General features: G+C 44.7%; 1 protein-coding gene across 3 annotated transcripts in view; it reads right to left on the minus strand.

Moving 5' to 3' along the window:
- Window positions 1-3,110, minus strand: part of UBN2 (ubinuclein 2) — a 51,380-nt gene extending 48,270 nt beyond the window's left edge. For 2 of the 3 annotated variants that reach the window (XM_063322587.1, XM_063322586.1), the window contains exon 1: window positions 2,547-3,109. In XM_063322587.1, the coding sequence (XP_063178657.1) occupies window positions 2,547-2,987 (441 nt within the window). In that variant the 5' untranslated portion in view covers window positions 2,988-3,109. Of the gene's footprint in view, window positions 1-2,546 lie in introns of all 3 variants that reach the window. The other variant, XM_063322588.1, reaches the window with a different exon arrangement.
- Window positions 3,111-15,759: the final 12,649 nt, after the last annotated feature.

The raw sequence follows: 15,759 nt of genomic DNA on the forward strand, positions 1-15,759 counted from the left end.
TTATTCCTGTGAACCAGTCCTTGCCTTCCCAGGGCGGCCTGACACGTGAGAACCTACCTTTGTTGCTCCAGTTCCAAGCACCACTACAAGACAGAAAGATAAGCTCCTAATTTTGCAATGTTGAACTTCAATGGGAATAGGTATAAGGAAGTCAACAACAGCTTTTCGAAAACTCTATCAATTTTCACCCTACAAGAACAGTTTGCATAGCAAAGTTTATATGAACTGTTTATTTTAAACTGAACCATTACTAAAACAACCATCACCAAAACTACACTTAAAGCCACAGCATTAACTGCTGACTAGGTAGTACCCACTTGGAAAGAGCAAATCTCAGATTCTGCAGGAAAGCTTCATTTTAACAAAGCAGTTCTCTGCTGCATTAACTGGTATAAATCACCATAGCTATTCTACTCCACAAGCAAGATCAGTCTTCCTTTCACAATTTTCTTCTATTTTAGCACTTTGAACAGGTTACATAATTTGTTGGTCTGAGAATGACCAGCGTAAAAGACAGGCTTCTGTCATCCTAAGCCTCTTGCACTGTGCAGAGCTAATTCTCTTGTAGTTGCTTTAACTATGAAGGAACCAGCATGCACTAATTTTATTGCTGGATAAAACATATTTCCCCTCTCTTTTCATGCTGATTAATACAAGATTTTAGGACTTCCCTACCACATCAGAGTAGCTTTTCCACCTTCTACCATATGTAAGCAAGAAGTTAAACCGACAGGCCAAGTACACAAGAGTGTACAACAAGAATAAGAGTCCAGAATCACTTTAAAAGGCTCACAATTTATCACACTGTTTTACATAATCAGCTGACTGTAACACATCCAGCGACAGACAGGCCATTATGATCCATTCATTTCAATTTGGACTCTACAGAGAGCTGGAAAACACACACCATTTCTTACAAAGCATTTCTATCCCTAGTTCTACCTTAAAAGCAGTCTCTGATCCCAATTGTACCAAAAATCCCCTAAATCAATGCTCCCCCTCAGAAGATACGGAATATGCAAGAGAACTACATAAAAAGCCATTTTTCCCCAGTTATGCGACTAACATCTTACCAACCTACAGAAAAAAGGCAGTTACAGAATGTGGAACTTCCAAGGGGAAAAGTCAACCTCCGCATACTGAACCACTTCTAAACACTAACACGATTTTCACCTTCACACAGGAGCTGCTCAGAAAGATGCACTTCACAGAGCAGCATGCTTATGCTACACCAATTCAGAGGAGTCATAACTGGCACCGTTTGCCAACAACAGCTGTAGGACAGGATGAACAGAAGGAACCTTTTAACTTGCATCAGAAGATCTCAGAGGGATTAAAATCACAGTCATTGATTTTTCTGTCTTCGACATTTAAACACAATCCAGTGTGTACTACAGAACAAAAAGCAAGCAGGCTGCTAAGTATAGTGACGGCATCATCATCACCTAGAAACACTATGGTCCATAAAACAAGTTTTAACCATTCTCGAGTTTGTGCTGGATGTAATAACCCAACGGCAAAATCAGTACTGGTATTTGAGGTTTGCTTTTATCACCAGAGCTATCATAACCTTCTCAGGCACTTTCTTGTCCCCTGCCCTTTCCAATAAGATGTAAACTTCCTCTAAAATTGGCTGTGTACCACAATTAAGAGGAGCCACAGCTACTTAAATCAAGTGCAACTTCACCGGTATCCTCAACTCACTAAGTGGCTCACGTGTGACAAGCTTAAGGACATGGGCCTCGCCATCCTACTTGAACACTGGGTCCTGTTGATTGACTAATGCTGCTTGCTTCTTAATGCTATCGCACAAGCTTTTTTCCTTAAAAAACATAGTTCACGTACCAAGATTTTTTCTGGTCGAGAGGAATAGGAAAAGGGAAAGTACTTTTTTTCCTTGAATGAAGTTCTTAAATAGTTACAGGTGAGGTTATGTTTTCAACAAGAACTCTCATGCACCCCTGCCCCCACCCAGAAACTCATCTCCAAGTCTGCTAATGCTCACTTCACTGCTTCTCAAGAATTGTAGCAGAGCCAGGCTAATAACTCTTCATTTACCTGTACACAGCCTACAGACAAGCCGGAAAAGAGAGCGGCATGGCAACACTTTCGTTCAGCTGCCGGAAAAAAGCTCCCAGGAAGGGAGGATGCAACACCCACCGCTCCCCGGGCAGCCAAGGCGCGGGGAGGGCAGCTAGGGTAACCGGGGCACACAACACGCTCTCTCTCCCCCGCCCCTGCTCGCAGCAAACCCCAGCAGCTCCCAGAAAAGCCACCCGGGAGCCCTCGGCCAGCTCAGGGACGACGAGAGCGAACCCTTCCCTTCCCCCACGGGCACAGGCGCAGCCTCAGCGCCAGGAGGAGCCCGGAGCGACGGCGAGGCCGCCGGACTTCCCCCCCCAGCCCCCCAGGGCGCCGCCCCGCCGGGCCGGGACCACCCCTGAGCAACACGGGGCGACCGATAACGTTATCGGCGAGGCCGGGGACGCGGGCAGGGAAGAGGAGGAAGCGCGGCGGGAGGGGAGGGGGAAGGGGAGGTCCCGTACCCGCGAGTCCCCGCACAGCAGCAGCTCCGGGTAGCTGAACTCCACGCAGCCCTCCTCGGTGGGGTCCTTCAGCACCACCTCCAGGCGGACCGTCTGGCGGAGCGGGAGCGCCTCCTGCGGCGGCGGCGGCTCCTGCCGGCTGCCCTGGCGCGGCGGCGGCGGTGGTGGCGGCGGCGGTAGCTGCTGCGGCGGCGGCAGCGGCGGCGGCTCGGGCCGGGGGGGCTCCCGCTGCGGCGGCGGCTGCTGCTCGGGCCGGCCGGTCTCGCGGGGCGGCGGCGGCGGCTCCGGCCGGCAGAGCTCGTGCGGCGGCTCCAACGGCGGCACCTCGCGGCCCGGCTCCGGCTCGCGGCCCGGCGCCTCCCGCTCCAGCGCCGGGCTCTCGCCCTCGCGGCGCCTCACGGGTGACAGGCTAATGAACGGCACCCGGCGCGGCTCCGCCATCCTCCGCCGCCCCCCCCCCCTCCCGCCCCCCGCCCGCCCGTTCGCCGGCCCCCGCCTCACGCGTTCGGTGACACGGCTCTCCGCGCTCCCTCCCACCGGCGGCGGCTCCTCCCTCTCCCCTCCCCCCCCCTCCGCCGCCCGGTCGGAGCTGCCCCCTACGTTCTCCTCGCCGCCTCCAGCACCGCCATCTTGGCGCCCCCCCACATAAATAGAAGCAGGCCCGCAGGCCGCGCAAGCGCACCGCCCCGGCCGACGCCGCCGCCCCGCCCCGCGTCGCTGTTGTTATTGCTCAGCTTCCCCTTCCGACGTCAGCGCGGCCGCCGGCGGCGACACGCTGCCGCCCGCCGCCGCCCGCCCCCGGTTGCCTTGGCGATGTGCACGCTGCCCCGCCGACGGCGCCTTAAAGGGCCCGCGGCCCGCCGGGACGCTCGCCGGCCGCAGCGTCCGTGGCGGGGCGATGGCGGCCGCCGCCTCCTCCCTTCCCCTCCCTCCCTCCCGCCTTGCGGCCGTTGGCGCGAGGGGAGCGGCCTCGGCGGGGATCCCCCTCCCGGAGGGGCAGCCCCGGTCCGGGCCGCTCGGCGGTGAGGGGGCGGCGGGACGGGCGTGGGGAGGGGGGTGGAGGGGCCTTGTGCAACCCTCGTCCTCTCGGGGCGGCGTGGGGTGGGTGCCGGGGCCGCCGGCCTGCTACGGGGAAGGTGCTGTGAGGCGTCTGGGATTCGGCAGCTGCGGGTGTGAGGGCGGCAGCTCGCTGTGCCGCCATGGCCGGCTGCAGGGAGCTGCGGTGGGGTGGTGAGGAAGAGCTGTCCCCCAGGCGGGGGACGAGGCGCGGCGGGCAGGGCAGGAGCACCAGCGAGGCTTCCCTCAGGAGCAAGGGCCGCCCGCAAACAGGGCAAGCGTCTCGGCCTGTCGCCGCCTCCTTTGACAGGCTGGTGGCCGGTGCTGCCGGTGGAGGAGGTGTGCCGCCGAGGCGCTGCTAAGTTGCAGGAAGCTATGAATGAACATCTTCGTGTGCATGGATTCCTCCAGCTTCGTTGGCGCAAAGAGAAAGGCATTATCTTTCTTTTTCTCTCTCTCTTTTTTTTTTTAGCCTCAAAAATACTAGGTAGGAGGGGGTTTTGTTCTCCTTTTAAAAACGTACTCATGTTATGCAAAGCAAATGTAATTTACATATGTGTATTATTTTGGATAATTATAGCAGACCATTCCGTGCAGCACATTACTCCACTTTCCAAACTGCCTTCATCACAGTGCTTGATGTTTTCCTCTCGTTGCATATGAAGTCTTTTGACTTCACTGCTTACTTCCATCCAGGCTCCAGAGAAGACCCGTGACACTAGAACGGTGTTATTGAAAGTTATGATTTCACTAACAGGGAATGGAGGACATTCCAGAATATTGGTTGCAGCAGGAAGGCAGTGGGATGGCTGACCGGATCGGAGAAATGTAGGCTGTCTCCTTTTGAAGCTTGAAAGGCTTTGTTGAGCTTTATACTTAAAGGGACTTGTTTTATCTTAAAACCTTGCATGTTCTAGTATGACTAGCGAGCTCAGTAGAGGTATTCCTCAAATAGGTTTTTACTTTCGGCGTCATAATAAAATTATTTGGAAATCCCACTTGTCGTCCTGTTGAGAATTTCATACGGCTATCTGATGATGCGCATGACAGGCAATGTATTTCTGGATTCAAACTGAGAGGGTGTCACCAAGCTCCAGAGCTGCAAATCCTGCCAGGAAGATTCTAGCTCTCATCAAAGTTTCTACGTAGTCTGTGTTGTTAAACCTTGTGATGGTAGAAAGGCGCCTTTCCTCTGCAAAAGAGCAATTTATTGCTCAGCAGATAAAAGTCTTACATGGAAATCATGGGCTCTTCTGCAGCTCTGCTGAACGCTTGTTTTCAATTACCAGACGGGAGACTAGACATTGAAGTAAGTACAACTGGAATACAACAATTTATGTTCACAGGTAATACTTGGACATATCCATGGAAAGGGGTGAAAATAAGCTGTGCATTTTAAGTATCCAACCTAAATCTCAGTTCTGTCTTTCACTCCCGTAAGACACATATTCAGAAGTGATGAGCGTAGGACAGGTAGTCCACAAGAAAATGAGTTTTGCAAGTATCTGAATTCAGTACTTTGAATTATCTTGGTTGTAGTGTAGATACACCTGGAAGTACCTCCTGGTCAGATACTGACATGGTTTTTAAGTAGGAAAAAGACAAACTGGATAGGAATAATAACTGACCCGTGGTAGGGCTACAGAGAAAAACAGAAGTAGTTCTTGGAAATAGTTCCAGGTAGCCATTTGTACTAAGTTATGAGATTGCAGACTTTGATAGTAGAAGCAGCCTTTCACATCTCAGGTTTTCCTAGATATTTACTGTTTTGTTTATATACCCTCTCTTTTCTCAGATTTTAATTAGACAAACCTTCATATGTTATTTAACCTCTGAGCATCTCGGAGCACGCTTTTTTTTATGAGGCTCAACGTTTGTTTATGCAACTAGACAAACAGTAGTTTTGTATCTTTGGATTTGAAGTGAGGTTACCCAAGACAGCGTGCTCTGGATCCGAGTGTCTGAACTAAATCAGAAAGAAACTTGGCAGCAGATCCAAGCATAGCAGTTACTGGAATATGTTATCATTGTGTTTGGTCTAAGATACGGAGAGCACTCAGGGAAGACTCCCAAGAAACAAACCCAATCCACTAGATCTTAACTTCTCCAGGAATTTAGTTTTGAATACACCAGAAGTGTTCCAGGCTTTGTGCCACATCAAACAGTTTCAAGAGGAGTTAGATTTGTGTTTTTTTCATCATTGTTTTTCTGGTTTGCTACCTGTTTTGTTCTTTGGCATTAAGCTCTGTCTCAGGTATTGTTTGTACATAGGATAATGTGCTGCACTTGTCAGTGGAGCACAGAATAAAAAGAAAAAAAACTAAAAAAAAAAAGTAATTAGGTATGTTTTGCCAATTATTTTGCTTTCTCTCAGGATATGACCGTGCTAAAATAGTCCAACATAGAATACACACTCATGAATACAGAATACAGGCTCTCTGAACTCGTGTGCTTTTTTTTTTTTTAACTTATCTTCCCTCCTACAGTTTTACTAAGTTGCTTCCTGCCAGATCCAGAATCAAGGAATAAAAAAACCCCTCTCTTTGCAAAACCAAGCACCAATGACCTGCAAACCATTTGGAAAACAAATTTCTTTTATCTACAGGATCCTTCCCCCCACCCCTTTTTTTTTTTTTAATTCTTTTAATTAAAAATACTGTTTGCTGCAGCACATACCTCTTTCTTTGTCTGCTCAAACATATGTGCTTAGAGTTGTTACCAGCTGCTCTGCCGCATCCTTAAAAAGTCCAAAGTACTGTATTCAGTGAAGCAAACAGTGGTTTAAAAGGACTGTAGGCAGGTAGAGGAATGCCAGATGTTGGGACAAGAAAGAGCCCATTCGCTTCATGTAATTAGGATATATGTTATCAGGGCAATAATACCCATTTATCACAATTTCATGGCAGAGGAACTGTGACTGTGAGCTTTGTCCCATGTGTTGGTATATTGCTCCCCATGAACTGGTCACACCTTACTTCTTGGAGAACAAAAGTTTGAATCTATGGGACACTGGCCTCCTTTCAAGAACTTCAAGAAAAGCTTTCAACAAACCTGATCAAAAGTTCAAGGTCTTGATGACAATAGGAAGCTTTAAGAGTAGAAATAATTTTAATGCAAAAGGTAGTTACTGCTCCTGTAACTGGGAACACATTTTACCTTTAGAAGTGGATTGAGGTGCATCTTTTCTTCACTTCCTGAAATGAGGAATGGTCTTCCAATACCACGTTGTGCGCCAGCACAGCGTAAATGGCAGTACTTGGTATCTAGGAGGCAGTTGACAGAACCAAAACGTTGGCTTTTATCTTGTGTTAAAAATAATCTAGAAACCAGGGCAAGTCTTCATGTTAGAAAAGTAAAGGGATTCGCAGAACTGCATGTGTCATGGCAGTGTAAGTTCCTCAACCAAAAGTGAGGGTGTTATCTATCATCTGTGCCGTCCACGTGCAATTGCTCAACGAGAACTTCAAAACAGACACAACTTCGGTATGACTAGTGATTTTTATGGTCTACAGAATATTGTAACATTCTTTAAGCTAATAATTAGAATAAGATTGTTAACTTAGAGGAACCTCAGAGAAAACGCAAAGCTTCAGATGCTGCATTTATACAGAATAGCAGCATGAACCAGGTTAGGAAGAAAAAGAGCTGAGAGAAAATGGAAAGAAGAGCTGCATCTTGGTCAAGGAAGAGCACGCTGCTGGAAGAAGCTGCTGTTGGGAACAGCTTTCAATCCTGGAGAGGAAGTGAGATATTAAGACGTAAAATATCGGCTCTTAAGTGGGTGCATTTACCCAGCAAGCAGAATTGTAGAATCATAGAATGGTTTGGGTTGGAAGGGACCTTAAAGATCACCTGGTTCCAACCCCGCTGGACCCTGGGACACCTCCCACTAGACCAGGCTGCTCAAAGCCCCATCCAGCCTGGCCTTGAACACTTCCAGGGATGGGGCATCCACAATGCAGGTGATTTGTTCCCTCGGATAACGGTAGCAAAGTCAATTCTAAGTAACAAGATAAGAACACTTTTCTAGTTACATCTTATTTTTTACCTAATTGTTAATAATTATTTGTGCATCCAGTGTCAAGATCTCTTGCCAGAACAAGCATGTGACTTTCATCTTTAAGCTTTCCTCATGTTAAGGGTGAACTCAGTTGAGGCTGACAAGTAAGTTGTAAACTTCTCCAGCAGTAATGAGTCTAGGTGAAGTGGTGTGTGGACGCTGTGTTTTAACTGAAATTAGCTTGGGAATGTCAGCATTTGAAAGGTTTTCTCTGCCAAGCAGCAAAGATTCGTTTGAAGTCTAAAATCACTAGGAAATTCCTCCTTGCAGGTGTACCCTTTATTTTTCTAAGAAGGAGGAAGAAACAGAGACCTTCTAAGTGGTCACAAGAAAATTAAAACCACCAAATTACCAAAGATAAAATAACCTTTTAGCTAAAATCCTGGAATTTTCTTGTCGATATAAAGAATAGCTAAAAGGGATACGTCAGAAATAAATACAGAAGAGGTTTTTGTAGAGGACTACCCAGTAACACGCACAAAAAAAAGTTTTTTTCATTAAAAATACAAATATCTGGAAAGGGAGTGGAATTCAATGAACTGGTGAAGAAACTTAAACTGAGGACCATCTGACTGTCACATGTTGATTGTGTCTAACAATGTCACTTAAACCGCACTTAAACTGAGTTTAAAACTGAATAGGAGCTGCCTTTGGAAAGAATGGAGTTCCTTAACGGTAGCTTTTTAATGATTCACACCTGCTCCTGTAGAAACACCTAGATATCTACAGCGATTGAGAGGGATTATGTGCTCTGGAGAGCTGTCCCTCATTTTTTCCCTCATTTGCACCATTTCTTTAAAGATGCTTTCAGCATGGGATGCTAATCTCGGATGAAAAGCCTGTTCCATCAGGCCAGCACCCCTGGAGGCAGCCGAAGATTCCCAGCCTGTCTGAAACTTTGGAGTCAGGCTATTGTCTTATCTCTGCTGGTCTTAGTCTTCCAGTAGTAATTAAAACCACACGAGAATATATGAGTCACATTTTCAAGTAGCTCCCCCACCCACCTGTAATAACAGCAGTAAGAGAGAGAGGCCGCGTAGGGAATTCTGGGCTGGGATGGCAATTTCCACCCGAAAAAGCAGTAGTAATGCTGTTACATGGGGTAAAAGGGTCTGGCAGTCACTCTCAGCCACACACAAGCTGACGCGCCGTGGCTTTGCTCTCGCTGAGGGTTTCTCTTGCGAGCGCTGACCCAGGACAAGGCGAACGCTCTCGGTGCCCGTGAGAAGGGAGCCCCTCAGCCCGCAGGCCGGCCTACACCTCGCTCGCTCAACACCGCGGTATTTTCGGCTTTTTAGTGAAATACCAGTGTTTCAATAATTATCCGAAAATTATTTCATTTATTAAACACCGTGGTATATTAAAAATGAGTATAGTTACTGTTCAGGAAACAACCGGCAAGCAACGTTAGCCCTCCCAAAAAGGAGAATTACATATAATACGTACGTAGATTGCAAAGCAACCTCCTAGGAAACATAAAGACATACAACATAATATTTGGCTGCGACCTTGGAGGAATTTTACCTCGGAGGAATTTTCCTCATTGTTTTCTCTAGTTCCTCCTTCGACTTTCAGACTGATTTTACAAAAACTCCAATTTCCTAACCGTTTTTTGCAATGCCTCTCAGCACTTCGGAAGCTGCTTTTACTTCTATAAAAGTTCTACATCTAAATAAGTGCACATTATCACAGACAGCTGAGGGTGATTGCATAAACAAATCACCACATTTTTAACATTCATACAAGCTTACGATCGGAATAGTCAGAAGCGTACTTTGCATGTGCAGTTCAGCATTTTCATACTTCCATGATTTTATTTCCAAGCCAAATTGCCTCCGAAAAGCAAAGCACATATTCATCACTGAGAATTAACTGCATTCCGAGCTTGCAGATTCAACACAAAGCTGCTTTTGAGTTGCCACAGCATTAAAAATAGCATCTGAAAAATTACTTGTGAAAAACGATTTCCCATACGTGAATAATTTAAACAGACAAATGGAATTCTATTAAAATCTGTTTTCTTATCACCTTGAGTTGTATTTTGAGAGGACACATGAAATTTAAAGATTTTTGAGCATATTAAACCAAGTGTAGAATTGACGATTGTTAAGAACAGAGTGGATGCTACATTTCAGAAACGCTTGTGAAAACAAGCTGCATGTTCCGCACGACAGCTCTATTGCAACTGTCGTTTTCCTGGCCTTGAAAGGATTCCCACTTACGTTGATAGGTAATTGTACAGTCAGATTTAACTTATATCGAGTACTTATCCGAATGCTTCCTCACCGGTGTAAGAGACTGAGTTATTTCTTAGTGTCGTGCTGATTTCTAGTCCTCTGTAGGACTTAGCGTATTTTACAACCCTGACCGAATCTTGCCCAGAACGCCTGCCAAGCAGAGCGAGGCGAGTAACCCTCAGAGGGTGGGCGAAAGGACGTAGAGGTACGTGGAAACCAGCAGTACTTCGGCAGTGCCTCGTGGTAATCCTGTAAGGCCGATCGCGTCGGTGGGTAGACGGGAAGGGAAAACCCTCGGCAGGGAAGGGGAACGTGCAGAAATGAAAGGCGGACGCAGCCACAGAACCTGTTTGGGAGTAACTGTCTAATCTGAGTGGGAAGTCTTGTAAAGCCTGCCTCAGAAATTACTTTGCTGGGACCTGAAAACAGCTCTTCTGCCTTTAAATGTGGTGGAAACCACCCTTGTTTTACACAAATAAATAACTTCCCGGTTTGTTCAGTGATGATTAAGTTCAGCATATGTGGCATCATGAGTAAGTCAGACAAAAGTAAGACTGAACTTGTAGAATACCAATATTATGATAACCATTAGTATTGGGAACCTTCCAGGCAGTTTAAGACCTGGTTTAGCGTTTTTTGTAGTTTTGTAATTTAATTTTCCTGAAGTTTTCTTAGACGCAGCTGTGACGCATGGGTTGATATTCAGAGCTACATTTACTTCATGTGATATGAATTAATTCACCAGCTCAGCAAAATAGGACATCGTTTTCTCACTTAATGGCTACCCCATATAATGGCCTCACCCACTGATGTGAGGCGAGGGAAAGGTTACCAGTAGCTTTAGAGCAGACGGCCATAATTATCCCATCGCACTTAAGAAGGACAAAATTGTCAAAGAAAATGATGGCTGTTACAATGCACGATGTAACTGTTAGAACTGAAGCATGGTTGTTGTGGGTTGTTTTTTTTTCTACATAACATAAGCCACCTCAACATTATTACATGTATTCTTAAAATATGTTATTGCGTATTGTATAATTCCACATTGTTGTGTGCGGTTTTTCACAGAACTGGCCACGTGGAAGTTGCTCACAGTGATCAAGGAACAGATGGTGGAGTCTGAGGCTCATCCCTCTTCCCTAGTTACGGGTCAGCTTAAAGTGTGGTTTGAGGACTCCAAAAAACCAATGCAATTCTTTGGTCCATGAAAGGTGCAATTCAGAGACAACAGCAAAGGTAGTATCCCACCTTTCAGGTAGATTTAGCTGTATCTGAGAACTTCTGAAAGCTACCCCATAGCATATTTCCTGTCAAAATAACTTAAGTCCCAGGTTCTTGAAGATCTACTTGTAAAGACATTTTAAAGACCATTACTTATTTTACTGCACTTATTATTTTAAATCCTCTTAAATAATTACTAAGAATAATATACTGTGGAGCAATTAAGAGCAATACAATGTATAAGCATGAATTGAAAGAGAAGTTCCCTTTATTTGAAGAATACACTGTGTCTTCTCAAAAGTCACAGCTCTTACTAAATATAGATTTTTATTTTTAAATCTAAAAATAGATGCTAGTGTAATTCATCAATTAAGCAAGACCCATAAGGAATTTAGGAACTGTCCCTTGCCCAGAGATGTGAAATGTCTGCTTTATTTGTTCCAAATGGAAGTTTAAACTCTACAAAGCCAAAGGTAAGCTTTTGGTGTACGGCTTCTAAATGTGATTACAGGGGGAAAAAAAGAGTTATTTCAAATTCCGCAAGCAGCCTTGAACAACCGGACTCCATCAATCTTTCTGGGATGCTGTAAGGTTCATCGAAGTAAGAATGAATGGGGAGTTTTAGCTCCCATGACATGGATCTTTTACAAGTTTAGCTGAATACAACAATACTGCAGTTATACAAATGCAATACATACATTCATAATGTCATATACCTAATTTAAAAGAATAGCGTAATACAGTGTCCATAAGGTACATGTTAAATAAGTCCAGAATCACAAACGATGAGAATGTCGAGAATGACAAAAAAATGATGAAAAGTACCCATCAGTTATCATTGCTAGGATGTTTTGAGGGGGTTACTTCAGTAGAGTCCTGGAAGAACGCAGGATCCAACATATCCCTTGAGGATCCAGATAGAGATGTAAAACAGCGCTACTAAAACGCTGCAGAGAAACAGACTGGTAGTTAGCGAGGATAAGAAAGTCACACAGAGCGATGATCTGCATAAGCTGGAAAACTGAGCCCATTAGAAAACAAAAATATTTTTTGTAGAGCTAAAGGTAGGCTGTCTCTTCTGAAGGGTAGACTGTATCCTGGAAAATACCATTTCTGGAAAAAACCTGGATGTCACATCACAGTTGAGAAGCAATTTAATGCAAACTCCCCCTGCGATAATATGGTAAAAAGGGTGAATGCAGTCTTTGAGTACACATGTAGGAGAAAAGTAAGCAGCAGTATGGAAGAGCATATTCCAATGTCACAGACAGTGATAAATTATGCCCAGTGCTACATGGCCATGTTTTTTAAAAAAAATCTGTTGACAAACTGATTGCCAGTTTTCCAGCCTGGAAAATATTCTTACCAGGGATGCTGTCTTTTAATACAGACAGAGGTGACTTGCTTGCAATTTTAGCATGCGTAAAGATGAAAAAATAAACCCACCAAAAAACGAAACCAAAACAAAGAACGCTAGGCTTCAGTGACTAGCAGCAAAGATAAACACTGGAAGGATCAAATATTAGAAAATGAGGCCAAACAAGCTGAATTTAGAGTTAAGGTACAATTTCTAAAAGAGCAACGGTGATTTAACCATTTGAATAAATTTCAAAGCAAAACTATGGATTTTTTGCCATCCACTGTCAAATTAAGACTCTCAAACTTTTCTGTCAAATGTTTTTATGGAAATCCAAGTTATTGGATTCAACACAAAGACTAGCAGATGAAATCCACCATCTTGCAATATGTAGGGTCAGGCCAAATTATCTGGTGGTTGATTAAAGACTTGATTTTAATGGTTACTGGTGACGCTTTCATGCAATTATCTTCTTAATCAGTGATTGATCACATGAATAGATGAAATGGGGAGAGGGAAGTCTGGAAATGAAACTCAAAAAAGAGTGACTGGAACTTACTTCTGGAGATAATACAGGGAAAATTTGGTTGAAGAGTAAACCAATGGGCAAACCCCAGATCTGTGTTCCTTAATGTATGTACAGCTCCCGTCTAGTGAAGCTACACGTAGCAAGAGCTATACGTGTAATTGTTCATTTTGTGTCTTACTAGCTAATGGCCCAGTTCCTTATTCAACCTTAGACGACTTTCTTATGAAGACCAATGAGCAATCTTCAACCTGTGGAAACCACATAAACCTAAACGCCTGCTACATTCCGCCCAGTTGGAACACAGGATGTGACTTTTCCTGCACAATGAACTTGCCACCTCCAGTTTACTACATTACTTGGCTCCAGCTGTCCCTGCGCTCAGAGGTTGTATGCTGGGTTCCAGAATTAATCCAAGAGGGTTGCTGCTATATTGGATCAGTTCAGACGCTGGCCAAAGCGGATGTTATCCTGGAACTCACTTGCAGCAACAGACAGGATAAATGTCCTCCCCTGCAGTGTAATTCACTTAGATGTTATTGACATAAATGTTGTTCAGGTATTACCAAGGTTAATTAAAGGTCATCTTCCTTATCTGTCAGGAATGGGTCAGCACCCAACCAAAAGCAGTTACACGCTGTTTTGGGTTTGGCTTTCTCTACCAGTCACTATTAATGACACGATTGCTACCACAGTACCTTCTGCGCATTCTCTGTAGCTTATTTTCCAGAATCAGATGCTTATTCAGAGCATAAGAAATAGCTGTATTTTCCAAACTCTAACTTGAAAGTCTAATGATGCAGCAATTTCTTTCTGCCGTAGTCTCTCTTCCACTACATTATCTGAAATGCCACTGTTTCAATTTTATATTCACTTACTCCCGACCCAATAAACTTACCTGTTTCCCTGACTCTGCGCATGCATTGTTCATCGCCTGCTTCCTCTGTATACATCACTTTTGTTGTGTTTTTCTCTACATCAACCTTCACTCCTAGCTGTCCTATTTAGAGTACCTTAACTCCTTAAATTTCCACATTTCAGGGAAATATGGAAATGGGCAGGGATAAAATTTTGTTAACTCTACCTTCTTTATTAACTTCCCTTTCTGTATCAGCTAAGGCAACTCCTATTCACACCACTGTTCTTTGAATACGATCTCAAATTAAACAACGGAAGATGTTCTTCGAATGTATTTCTAAGGTAAAATAAACACCAATATTTCAGCACTTTTCTTGTTCCACATTTTAATAGTACCTACATATCTGTTCCGTTACCAAGACCCTAAACACTAGGACAATATGCAATATATCTTTTATTTCATCACCGCTCAAGGCAAAGCCCTGCAGTGCCCTGTTCTTTATGTCTTAAATGACAAAAGCTTTATTACCAGTCAATAAAATGCACTGTGCTAAACCCCACATTATTTGGCATACCAAATATGACTTTGTGACTGTAGTGAATAAACACGAGGTTTTCAAAAACTTCTTCACTGGTCACGGACAGAGAATTAGTCCCCAAGCCCTTACACTGCAATGCCATCACACTTATTTCAGAAGATTCTGTGGCCAACAGGGCAGGGGAGGTGATTCTGCCCCTCTGCTCCGCTCTGGTGAGACCCCACCTGGAGTACTGCGTCCAGCTCGGGGGCCCCCAACATAAGAATGATGTGGACCTGTTGGAGTGGGTCTAGAGGAGGGCCAGGAAAATGATCAGAGGGCTGGAGCACCTCTCCTGTGGAGACAGGCTGAGAGAGTTGGGGTTGTTCAGCCTGGAGAAGGCTCCAGAGAGACCTTATAGCAGCCTTCCAGTACCTCAAGGGGGCCTACAGGAGAGATGGGGAGGGACTCTTTATCAGGGAGTCTAGAGATAGGACAAGGGGTAACAGTTTTAAACTGAAAGAGGGTAGATTTAGATTGGATATCAGGAAGAAATTCTTTACTATGAGGGTGGTGAGACACTGGAACAGGTTGCCCCAGAGAAGCTGCGGCTGCCCCATCCCTGGAAGTGTTCAAGGCCAGGCTGGATGGGGCTTTGAGCAGCCTGGTCTAATGGGAGGTGTCCCTTCCAACATAACCATTCTATGATTCAACCAACATGTAAAATGGTCTGCAATGGATTTGGATACTCTTCAGCTCTCCTGCAGGTTAAGCTTCAATAAAGGGAGTAATTAGATGCATTTAACATCTGCTACAAAGCCACCAACATCATTTTTTGAAGCTTTGTACTAAGACTTGTAATTGTATTCTCGATCTGTTTCCAAGTTAATTAAACTGGGAGGGAAAAGAAAAATGCCTTTTACAAGTGAAACGTGTTTTGTAACTGCTTTCAGTGAAAATACCGCTCCTTTCACACCTCTTTTGAATGAGTGTAACATTGCCCCTGCTGAAAGGCTCTATTATTGTTGTTAGTATTGTTTTCTAGATGTAAATGCATGTAAATACAAGTGGCCACAACTATCGATGGACCTCCAGATACCTGAATGATGATACCCATAGTTTTTGCTTAAAGCAGTGAAAACACTGACGTGTTATATGGCAGAAAGGTGTATATGTTCCATATACACCCAGCCTCCTTATTTTCAGCAAACTACCATAAAATTGGGACCAAGGCCATTGGCTTGCCTTCAACTGATTACTGTATATGCATTTAACAACCAGTCACAAACCTGCCCTCTTCCACAGCAAAATTAATATACTATTTCAACTTCTGCAGTATGAAGCAACACAGACCAACGAGACATTCAGCTGTAGAATTAA

This window comes from Chroicocephalus ridibundus, chromosome 1, assembly GCF_963924245.1.
Source record: "Chroicocephalus ridibundus chromosome 1, bChrRid1.1, whole genome shotgun sequence".
In the NCBI taxonomy this organism is placed as follows: Eukaryota; Metazoa; Chordata; class Aves; order Charadriiformes; family Laridae; genus Chroicocephalus; species Chroicocephalus ridibundus.